At 28.9% G+C, this 12,046-nt stretch overlaps 2 protein-coding genes across 2 annotated transcripts; both read right to left on the bottom strand.

The window, feature by feature from the left end:
• Window positions 1-3,358: 3,358 nt before the first annotated feature.
• LOC136085295 (zinc finger BED domain-containing protein 4-like) lies at window positions 3,359-4,302 on the bottom strand. The gene is made up of 2 exons (XM_065806588.1): window positions 4,267-4,302; window positions 3,359-4,123 (listed from the first exon to the last, which is right to left on the bottom strand). The coding sequence occupies exons 1-2, from the start codon at window positions 4,300-4,302 to the stop codon at window positions 3,359-3,361; spliced, it is 801 nt and encodes a 266-aa protein (XP_065662660.1).
• Window positions 4,303-4,804: 502 nt separating this feature from the next.
• Window positions 4,805-11,328, bottom strand: LOC136084591 (sterile alpha motif domain-containing protein 3-like). The gene is made up of 10 exons (XM_065804813.1): window positions 11,182-11,328; window positions 7,678-11,069; window positions 7,392-7,583; window positions 6,994-7,248; window positions 6,566-6,674; window positions 6,221-6,376; window positions 5,821-6,024; window positions 5,390-5,582; window positions 5,236-5,315; window positions 4,805-5,134 (listed from the first exon to the last, which is right to left on the bottom strand). The coding sequence occupies exons 4-10, from the start codon at window positions 7,116-7,118 to the stop codon at window positions 4,847-4,849; spliced, it is 1,155 nt and encodes a 384-aa protein (XP_065660885.1). The 5' UTR covers window positions 7,119-7,248; window positions 7,392-7,583; window positions 7,678-11,069; window positions 11,182-11,328; the 3' UTR covers window positions 4,805-4,846.
• Between the last annotated feature and the right edge of the window lie 718 nt (window positions 11,329-12,046).

Below are 12,046 nucleotides of genomic sequence, written 5' to 3'. Positions count from 1 at the left end.
ATTAGCTAAATTTCTGTGTTGCAGGTTATTCTGCTCCTGCGGGTTATCACAATATGCAAGAACCACAGAATGGTTAATTCCAGAGTATGTTCCGTGAGAACTTTGATCTTTGCATTGTTCTTTTTCTACATCAAAGAGGTTTGATGTTACCTTAAGAGATCCGCCACCTTAAAAATTAGTTTTAATTAAAACATTATATGCTAAAAGTTTATCTAATCATTTCCAATTCGTAATAATGTTTGGTAAGGGTTTTGCTTTCTGTTAGTCATAACAAAGCTGAGCCGCTCGGTTAATTGAGAAACTTAGATAAGGTCCCTTAACACATATGTTGAAATTTTTTTTTCTTTTGTATTAACTGTCTTTACATCATAAAATTCAGATAGGATCATACCTTTTTTGGTAAATATATTTTTCAAGATATGTCTCAAATTGAATTCCTCAAGGATATCAAAAGGATCTGTGATTTAAATTGACCTAGTCCAAGTCGAATAATCATAGTTCCAGTTTCTTCAAATTTTACTTTCCTGCTAACTAATTGAGGAACTCCAATATTTATTGGTAATGGCAACCAGCTAAATAGTATAATACTATAATTGATTTAAGCAATTTGAAAACACTAACAAATATAATAAACAAATTACCGTATTTAGATGTGTCTGGATTCCAAGCTCAAGTTTTTTGTCTTATAAATTGATCTTAAAACATTCCAAGTGACTTTTTCCTGAACCTTTTTAAAAGCATTAAATAATTTAGCAGAAATATTTGTACATGCATTCGTTTCAGTTCATTGATGTTAATTTTTCTCCCAATCGCACGTATAATTCTCTCCCAATAATTATAAGTATAATTTTTCTCCCAATCGCACGTATATTTTTTCCCAATCGCACAAATATTACACATCGTAATCGAAATAATTTATTTTTTTTCATATACGGATATCTGGATCTAGCCTTTGAACAAATTGTGCATGTTTCATAATTTCTAGAACTTACACATCCAGATAATTGAGTTGATTGCCATCGAGTTTTAACTATATTTGATATGTCTTTACTTTCTTATAGTAAGTTTATATACTTTTTGCATGTTGGACATATGCCAACATAAAGTAAGTTTATTTTTAAATATAGATTATTTTTAGAAAGTAATGGAAAAATAGCATTAATAATTCATAAAATGGAATATACCTGTTGGATTACTGTACCCAGATATTGAATATTTTGCTTTTTTTTTTAGTTCAATAAATGGTCTTTTTTTTCTTTGCTTTTTACTGTTTTGTAAGATAATATATTAGGCATTTTCTAATACAGTAAATCAAACAAACTTTTATTATCAACAGTAACCAAACAAATATCAAGATTTGCAACATTCTATTATTACATTAAAGAAAGAAAGCACTAAATAAAGTCGAGATAACGGCAATATTTCTACTGGAAACATTTAAAACAAAGCATTATAAAAAAAACTTCCTTAAATTTTAAATATGGTTTTATTGAAAATTTCAATAGAAAAATAAAACTATAATCCCTCCCTTTTTTAAACAAAATTTTAAATTAATTTTTTTCAAAAACGGCTACTTTTTGATTTTTAATCTTCTAGATCTAGTATCCTAAAGTGCCACTTATAAAAGTTCCATAAAATTATTTGGGTAACTCTGACCTAAAACCTATTTTTTTGTTGTGTGTATTAAAAGTAGCATATAATAACTAAAAAAATGAGACCGTACTTTTATTTTTTGATGCCGTTTAAGAAAAATTCCTAATATGTCATCAAAAAATTATAAGTTTTTTAAGACAAAAAAATTGTACGAATGCTGAAGAAAGGTGAAGAAAGAAAGAAAGTTGAAGAAAGAAAGCTGAAGAAAGGTGTAACTTTTATTTATCGCTAATAACTTAAATAATTCATAACTTCCGTAAAAATAAACCAAATAATATAAATTTGATTTTAATTAGAAGCTAAAAATGTAAGAAGTAAAGTTATTAAATGTATATAACCCAGCTAGGAAAGAAATATTGTCCAAATGAAATACGTCCTCGGCCTACTCTTCGACAATGTATATTGTCCATATGAAATACGTCTTCGGCCTTCGACAAGTATATTCTAGTTCTTGAATGCAAATCTATAATACATATTAAATAGAGGTGTAACGGATATGATATCCGGCCGGATTATCCGGCCAAAATGCCGGATAATCCGGTATTCGGTATTCGGCCGGATATATTGTTTATCCGGCCGGATATTGTATTTTGGTATTCCCACACTCCATGCGTGTCTACATACTTTATGGATGGCTCGTAACTCCAATTAACAAATTTTATGAAGCAACAAGTCTTATATTACATAAGAAAGAAAAAATAAATGGAAAATAACAAACAAAATTTCAACGAGTAACTAATTTCAAATGAGTAAATGCAAATAAAAGAGTTAATCTATTTTCCTACCATTGTGATGAATAAATAAAAGCATTTCTCCTGTTTTAGGTAATAATCTAGATCTTTTTTTCTCATAGATGTTACCATATTCTGAGAACATTCTTTCTGAAAATACGGATGATGCTGGAGTGCATAGGTGTTTTAAAGCAATTTCTTTTAATAGAAGAAATCGTTCTTCTTCAATGGACAGCATTTTCTGTCTACCAGTGGTTCAGAAATAAATTTTTTTATTTCTTTTCTAATCAAAATCTCAATCGATTTTTTTTCTACTTTTCTTTTTTTGGAAGGTATCGTTTTTTCAGATGTTGCATTTATAATCTCTTTAAAACACGATTCAAGTGAGTCTTCTTCTTTTTCAGTATTTCTGAAAACTTGAATTGTGGTGATTCATTTACATGAAAATCTACTTCTTTTGAACAAACTATTGTTTTTTCAAAGGATAAAACATCATTTATTAACCAATACTCAGCCTGTTTTTTGGTATCATCATCAAAAAAAGAAAACTTATATCTTGGATCTATTGATGTAGCCATAACATAGCATCTATTTTTCGCGATGTGCAAAGACTTTACATCGTTTGCTTCTGCAAAAAAACGATTTTTTAAAGAAGTTTTTAGTTGACTCTGAGTATTTGAATACTTAAATCAACTTGACATTTGGACATATATTTATTTAATGTGCATATATTTGGAATAACAGAGGACAAAGTTGTTATTTCTGAACTCATTTCCTGAGGTAATTGGAAAAAAGGTTTTAGCAGTTTAATAATGCTTGATATAAGTGTCCATTCAAAAGTAGAAAAAGTCAGAACGTTCTGCTAAGTATAGTTGAACTAAAATTTTTAATTTGTTTAATCTTTCAAGCATCAAATAAGTGCTGTTCCATCTTGTTGGGACATCTTAAACAAGAAAAAGATTGTCAAGATTTTGTTATTGCTGAATTTTCTTAAAATTGTTACATGCTAGGGACGAATGATTGAAACAAGTTACAAGTCGACGACATTTTGCAAGGACATCAATTACAATATTTTCACTCATGATTGAATCTGAAACAACTAATTGAAGTAAATGAATGGTACAATGGCTTGATGGAATTTCGGCTAGATTAATCCCTTTAACCATATTGCTAGCACCATCTCTTACAAGAAGGTGTCGTCTTTCAACTTGAATTTTCCAGCTATCCCACATACTTTCTAACTTTTCAGATATGCTTACTCCTGTATGGCTTTCAGAAAAATGAGAAGCATGTAATACCACATCAATTCTGTTAATATCTTTATCAATACAGTGGCCTGACAATGAAATAAATGATTCGTGAGATGTCGGGCATGTCCATATATCTGAAGAAAAGCTTATGTGGTTTGCTTTTTTTAACTTAATAGAAATTTTATTCTTTAATTCCATGTAAAGTTGAGGAGTTATTGTTTGGGAAAAATATGTTCTACTTGGTAAAGAATATCTAGGTTCTAGATGATTTATTAAATTATTGAAACCTGTATTTTCAACTGAAGTTAACGGCTGGTTGTCTAAGGCCATCATTAACCCAATTTTACGATGAATAGCTTGGGATCTAGAATCATTATTGTTCCATACTTTTTTTGACTTTAAATACTCATCTATTGAAGTCTGCTTAGAAGTTTCACAAGCAATTTCCTCACTTTCTGTTGTACCAGTTGAGAAAACTGCCGGTGTGAGCTGAGATGTTCATTTCTGTTTACTTTTATTTCTCTCATTACAATATTCTTTTGGATGATTTATTTTAATATGGTTATGCAGAGGTGTCGTACTAAAACACTTTTGCCCAGCCTCCTTAGTTCCACGTTTAATTGTTTTTTTACAGATATCACAGGTTGCATACGCATCACTTGCGTCATTTATTTTATATAATGACCAGATAAAGCTCCTCATTATTAAATTTTCCTGAAATATAAAACTATACGTACACACTAAAAAAAAAAGGTAGAATTTTCTACCCGTAGAGGTACTTCGTATATCCGACCCTATGGGTAGAAAAATATACCATAACTTTTCGGGTTTTAAAATCTACCCTTAACAAGGGTATAATAATCCACCCAAGATTTAAAATCTACCCTAGATTTAGGGTAGAATTTTCTACCCGTAGAGGTACTTCGTATATCCGACCCTATGGGTAGAAAAATATACCTTAACTTTTCGGGTGTTAAAATATACCCTTAACAAGAGTATAATAATCCACCCAAAGTTTAAAAATCTACCCAATTAGGGCAGAAATATAAATTTTTATCACGCGAATTTACATTGCAGCTTTAGTTTAATTGAGGAACCGGTCAAAGTATGTCTAGTTTAAAGTATTATGTGGAAATTGTAATTAATTTACTCGTGTTTATTGAGATACAAATTATTTTTTTTAAGTTATATTTTTATAGAAATTATCTATTATTACAAAAGTTTGATCAAAATTCTTTGACTAAATGGTGTTGTAATGTAGCTAGAAACGCCACAAACATGGCTTGCAACAAAATCTAATGCTTTTTTAAGTTTTGCGTCAAATGCAATTTTGCACACCCAGTAGGCTGCAACTAAACTTGTAAGCGCACTTAATACTGTCTTGGATTTTGCTATTACTATGCCGTCGAGCATTGCGTTTACTTCGGCATCATCAACGTTAAAAACATTTGCTTCGCCTGCACATCTGATGGTTATTGATGGAGTGGAAACTTGTGGATTCTGTAATTACAAAAATGTATAAATTATTAAAGTACTAATTTCATTAATAATTATTCATAATAAAATCGTTAGTAATAAAGACTACAAACTTGATATACAACCTTATTTAAAGAAAAGAAGCGATCGATGTCTTCACCAAATACAACTGGTAAAAGAAGCAAAGAAGCCGATATTCTCTGACCTGATATTATATATGTTTACGATAACATGTGCAAAAAAATAGTCTATACTACAAAGAATATATTTATTATATACCTTCAATATCAACATTTGATGATGCACCAGTACCATTTGATAAAATATTGACGTTTTGCAAAAACAATGTTTTTTTTATTGAAGGCAACTTTGATTTGCAAATGTCCAAAATTTTGTCTGAACGATTTTGAAAAAACTTCATTATTTTAATTTTCAAATCTAAACCAGTGATTCGTTTTGCTTCTTCGAACAACTAAAATGAGCATTAATACCATTTTAGTATTTCTAGTAAAAATATTTGTATATATATATATATATATATAAATATATATATATATATATTTATATATATATATATATATATATATATATATATATATATATATATATATATATATATATATATATATAATTATGCAAAAGGAATGTCAAAAATGAAAAAGTAAACAATAAATGTTTATAGTTTGTTTATTGAAAAACACAAAAATAACCTCAATCTCCATTGTTAAACAAGGAAACCTTTGCAATATGACTTGTGTAGTATTAGTTTTGATAAAAATTCTTCTTGATACATAGGTACGGCTCATTCTATCAGATATAATAGTCGTGTCAGGATAATATTTACAGTGCTCCTTTAACATTAATATTACATGTTGCTCTACACTTGAAGAATCTTCTAAAGAGTCATTTGAAACCTGCAACATAAATCCGAATATGAAAATTTTTACAAAAAAATAATTACAAATTTTATCAAAATAGTACTTGGATATTACCTTCCATTAAATATTAGCTATTAAAGTTATTTATTGCAATAAATAAAGATATATAAAATAAAGTCAGTCAAATTTGAGTTGGCACAATGCTGGTTTAAAATTAAATAAACTGCAGTACCTCTAGTCTAGTTATCTTTACAGGTTGATTATCATTAATCAGCTGGCTCTGTATCCTTTTGGATGCAAACTTTTTATGAGCTATAACAGACTCATCATTAGAATATTTTGCATGTTCCGACTTAAATTTAGTTCTTAGACTATCCAACCATGTTACCTAAAATAGAGAATTTATATACATATAAATCTTTATATGTATATAAATTTATGAATTTATATTCATATAAATCATAAAGTTTGCATAGAAAGTAAATATTATACAGTTTTACACCATACATATATGTAAACATTTTTAGAGATAACCTAACAAGATTTAGATTTTATAAGAATTTATTTAAATACTCACATATAACTTCGATGATTTGCCTTTCATAACTATGACACTGTCACATAGATTTGGATATGTTCGTACAATAGCAGAACATACACTATTGTACATCACAGATGATGGGTAGCTAAATAATAAATGTATTATTTATTGGTAATTTAATCCCTTCAAAACTTTGTAATTTAAATATATTATTAAATCTCTAATTATATGCCTCAGTAACTATAAATAAATTGAATATATGTGTTAACAGTTCAATTCATTCATTCTGCACAGAAGGAATTTAGTTCTGTTAACACAATTACACACTATTCTGTGAGATGCGTTCTTGAAAAAACTAACGTCTGTAAAAGTTCTACCTGGGCCAACAACAAACAATGATGTTAAAATAATGACAATAATGACGATGATTTAACTACATATTAAAAGAAAATTTAAAAACTTACAGATCATATTGTATAAGATCTTCAAATAATATTCTCACAAGAGAATGCTCTGCAAATGGCTCTAATGAAGCCTTGTCCTTTGCTTTTTGTAGGGCTACAGAAATATGTTGGGGAAGAACGGGCATGCTATACACAAAAGGAAACACACGCAATGTTTTCTCGTTCGTTGTTGATTTAATATCAAGCAATGGCGTTAAACTGTTATCAGAAATAACTTACAAGGTTGGGGCGCAAATTCAGAATTAGTAAAAAAATCTAAAACAATTTACTAAATATAATATGCTTAATTTAAAAAAAGTAATAATTACCAACTATAATGAAGAAATGACTAAATAACTTAGAACATAGGTATACAATGAAATGTTTTAAATTCATAGCAAGTTCATAAAATTATTAACCTATTGAATTTGAACTCCCTTGTTGCTCAGACCTTGAAGTGACAGGTATTTCATGAGTCCAAAGTTGTTCAGCCCCTAAAACAATTAAAATTTCATTTACACAATGCAATAGCACCTCATCGTCGTCTATTTCTGTGCCATCAGAATTCAAAACTATCACAAGAGGGTTGATCAAGTTGAACTTTCTTTGTGCTGTAAAGAAAAAACAATATTTATATTATTACATAAATCAATAAAATTGCATAATCTTTATTAAATATAACGGTATTGTAAATATAAAAACAACCTTTTGTCTTTAAACTCAACAAATTATCAGCAACAAAAAATTTTTTCTGAACTCTGTCGCTTGTCCAAACTTTGAAGTTATACATTTTTAAGAAATAACTAAACTAAATAAAAAGTAAATAACTTTAATCTAAATTATTAATATGTATGATTTAAAGACTGATGAAATTAATACTCTCCGTATAACAACAACATCAACAACAGATAATCATTTTCATTTACAATCATTACATTAAATAAGATATTTAAAATATAAATAAGATATTTTTGCAAATGTTAAAAAAACATAAACACCCAAACAAAAATTAACATATTAATAGTCTAGGGAGTTAGTGGGGTAGGTTGGGAATGAATGTTAAATTAAATAGTTGGGTTGAATTTTAAATATTTATTTATATTTAATATTGTAAAGTATTTTAACTTTTAACCACACTGTTGTGCAAAAATATCATATTTTCACCATTTACGTTATATGAACTAAGTGGCTAATAATTAATAATAGCTCCTGGTGTATAAACAATCCATTCATCACTCTTTTCAGTAATGTAAGCATCAAGATGTGGGTTATAAGTCAAAGAATAATGAAGAATACAACATATAACCCATAGGCCATGCAAATATAAAATGAATTCAATTTCGGCAAACAGTGGAACGCATTCTTCATCAATTACATTATAGACAACAAAGGTTTTTACACGTGATTGACAGACAGTATATTCTTTTGATTACTACTTATCTCAATTCCATACATTTGTTTAATTTTTATGCAAAGACTGGTTGGAAAATTTGAATAAGGAAGAATTGCTGTAAACCGAGAATAACTGGAGAGCTCTGAATCCATTTATTTGCTGGTGACAAAAGGGCACACTTAGCCATCTGGTGTCTCTCAGCAAGAGTTTTAGTAATGTTTCTAAAATTTTTCACACGATGAGCAATTTGTTTAAAATATTGATGTTTTGCTTCAAATCTTAGGCACCAAAGTAATCTAAGAGGACCAAATTGGGAAATCATTCGTGGATAATGAACAAGAAATAAATGATTTATGACTAATAGCTTGACAACAGTTAGTTAGCGCAATAACAATAAAAACCAAGTTATTAAACTTCGTAAACAAAATCATTTGCGTTAAAAAAAGATGGCAAATACAAAAAACCTACACAAGCATACATATACATATATAAAGATGTATAGATATTTCTACGCAGACATGTTTACATATATACATATACATTTGCCTACAGAAATACACATACGTGCTAGGGGTGGTAGATTATTCGGTATTTCAAATTAATCGAATAATATTAACTTTTGAACTTCAAAAAATTTATGATCTTAGGAGACGTAGTTCTATGAAAGGAGCAATTAGAGGTCGGAACATTTTTTACATTTTTGGAATAAGGAGTCTTCTAGAATAAGGAGTCTTCTGATGATAAAAAAAAGAAAAAATTTCTGGGAATGTGTTGCAAGGTCATATAGCAAGTTTCTATACACCATGATTTCATGATTGCCTGTCATTGTTAATTGCATTCCAGATTCATCGGCGTTGTAAATCAATTGAAGATTACGTGCCAAATTTAGTTTTTTATAGACTTTATCAACAAAATTGTAAAATTTTGAACAGTTTCCGCATTGATTCACATTAGCCTTCCATAACTTAAACATTTTAGGCTAATGCGAACTGGCAACAACATCAGGATTGCGACTGATAAATCCTTCTAGCCAGAATCAGCCTGAACTATTTCATTACTATATTTATTTTAATTTGATTACTTAATTATGTAAAAAACTTTGATTACTTTTTTTAAATTCAAGTTTAGAATAAAAATTAAAAACTAGTAAAAAGTATCATCAATTTTATTCTTGAAACGATGCGGTAGATTTTTTGAGCACATTTTTCATAGTTTTCTATGTACTCTTTTTATACCAGTACTATTTTTTGAAGACGAAATACTTTTTGTTTCAACTAAGCTTCTACTGTTTCGCGAATATCGCACTTTCGACCTAGTTTACGTTTTGGTGACCTATCTTCACTCGATAACCAGTGTCCGAGAGTTTTTTGAGGCTTGTTATGATCTCGCGATGCTGCCGCTACCAAATTTTCAGTTCTGATAGAGTATAGAGTCTTTTTTAAATTCTCTGTTTTCCATTTAATAAAAGTAATAATAGTTACTTCCTTGGGTTTAGCCGTTCTAAGAACAATAAAAATATTTTTTGACAAGTTTCCTTACATAAGTTATTAGGTTATTCAAAAAATCAGTATTGAATTTGTTAAAGTTACAATGAATTCTATTATGAAAATTTTTAAGTTATAAGCATTTAAATATTGAGGTTATAAATAGATAACAAAAACAAGAGTACATCTTCCAGCAAGCATTTTAACGTTGATTTGACGTTGAAAACGCGTTGATTTAAGGACTTTGATTAAAACGTTGATTGGAAACAAAAAATCGACGTTGAAATATCAATATTGATTCAACGTTAATAAGTAAACTTTGAACTGACGTCGACTTAAACGTTGGTTTAGAGACAAGAATTCGGCGTTGAAATATCAACATCGATTTAACGCCAATAAATAAATGTTGGACTGAAGTTGATTTACAAACGTTGATTCACGCGTTGATTTAGAAACAAGAAATCGGCGTTGAAATAATAACATTGATTCAACGTTAATAAGTAAACTTTGAACTGACGTCGACTTAAACGTTGGTTTAGAGACAAGAATTCGGCGTTGAAATATCAACATCGATTTAACGCCAATAAATAAATGTTGGACTGAAGTTGATTTACAAACGTTGATTCACGCGTTGATTTAGAAACAAGAAATCGGCGTTGAAATAATAACATTGATTCAACGTTAATAAGTAAACTTTGAACTGACGTCGACTTAAACGTTGATTTAGAGACAAGAATTCGGCGTTGAAATATCAATATCGATTTAACGCCAATAAATAAATTTTGAACTGAAGTTGATTTACAAACGTTTATTTAAGAGTTGGTTTGGAAACAAGAAATCGGCGTTAAAACATCAACATCGATTGAACATCAAAAAAACAACGTTGAACAGATATAATTTTTTTAAACGTTTTAGATAGATAGCAGTTTAAAAGATTCACTAAAATGTATTTTTTAAAAAGTTTTACAAGTTGGGGTGAAAAGGTAATTTATTTTTTATTTTTGCAACTACCTCCTTTTTCGTTTGACTCGACGTTGCCTTCTTCTTCACAGTCATCATCTTTTTGATTTTCTTTATCACCTTATAATTATCTCCTTTTTCGAGGTTGTAGGATTTCCGTTTACCTCCATTTAAATGATAAGGTGCATACTTCAAGCAGGAGGCTAATTATGTTCGAGTTTTTTTGTATGTTGCTTTTGCATAACTGCATTTAATCGATTCTTCAAAATAAATGCAAAAATATTCAAATTTGATCAAGCAAATAAAACTGTAGACAAAATATCTAAATTAGAAAAAAAATATCAAACACATAATATCAAAATAATTTTCTACCAGTTATAGCTTTGTAAATATTTAACCCCTCCAAAGGTAATGTCACAGTTACTTTTCCCTTTGAACCGACCAAATTGAACTTAGATTATCATCAGTCTTAAACATGTCAAATGACAACTTCGACATTTTTCTTTTTATACTAATAATTGGTTAAACTTGTTTTCTTTACAAAACTAGTAAGTATTATTGACTAAAGCAAATGTTTTCGAAACAACGCCATAATCTGAAACATTTATTTGTTATACATTTGTTTTTATTGTACTTTCTGACTCAGTCAATAAATCAATTACTACTTTTTTTAATTTTTATCCGTTGCGTTAGCCGTGATGCACAGAATGCGATTCACGTGATGGGCTAGATATAACAATATAACATATATAGAAAATGCCTAAATATAATGTAAATAGTAAATATACATCTAATCATATGTTTTTGGGTCAGGGAATCTATTTCTGAAATCAAAATTAGGTTTTTAACCACTCTGAATGACGAGCTGTTTAGTTGGGCAATTTTGATTTTTTGCTTTTGCAGATTTGACAATATCAGACGTTGTGCAAACTCCAAACTTAGGTATGTTTGTGGTTATGTCAAATAATAACTTTTTTAAAAAAACTCCGCTGATTGGAGCCTGGGTACAAATAGTAATTGCCTCACCCCAAAAGTAAGGCTATGAGTTAATGGTTTAATTTTTGTTACAATTTTATACTAAATTTAACTAAACTAGCAGGTTTTAAATTTCACGGAATAATCTTTTAAAGATAAAAAGTTATGACCATATAAAATTTACAACCCCTCACTTTGGGGAGGGTTGAAAATTTATTTAGTCATAACTTCCAAAATCTAAAATATTATTCCATGAAAATTA

The sequence above is a fragment of the Hydra vulgaris genome, chromosome 09 (assembly GCF_038396675.1).
Source record: "Hydra vulgaris chromosome 09, alternate assembly HydraT2T_AEP".
Classification (NCBI taxonomy): domain Eukaryota; kingdom Metazoa; phylum Cnidaria; class Hydrozoa; order Anthoathecata; family Hydridae; genus Hydra; species Hydra vulgaris.
This window is presented reverse-complemented; position numbering and strand designations above follow the sequence as displayed.

What these genes read in the sequence shown, in the direction of transcription:
- LOC136085295 (XM_065806588.1), bottom strand. Translation starts at nt 4,302, where the DNA reads ATGACGCAAGTGATGCGTATGCAACCTGTGATATCT. An exon ending in GTATGCAACCTGTGATATCT is followed by an intron (nt 4,124 to 4,266) that starts GTAAAAAAACAA and finishes TGAACATCTCAG; the next exon opens with CTCACACCGGCAGTTTTCTC.
- LOC136084591 (XM_065804813.1), bottom strand. Translation starts at nt 7,118, where the DNA reads ATGCCCGTTCTTCCCCAACATATTTCTGTAGCCCTACAAAAAGCAAAG. An exon ending in GATCTTATACAATATGATCT is followed by an intron (nt 6,675 to 6,993) that starts GTAAGTTTTTAA and finishes TTTATTATTTAG; the next exon opens with CTACCCATCATCTGTGATGT. An exon ending in GCAAATCATCGAAGTTATAT is followed by an intron (nt 6,377 to 6,565) that starts GTGAGTATTTAA and finishes TCTCTATTTTAG; the next exon opens with GTAACATGGTTGGATAGTCT.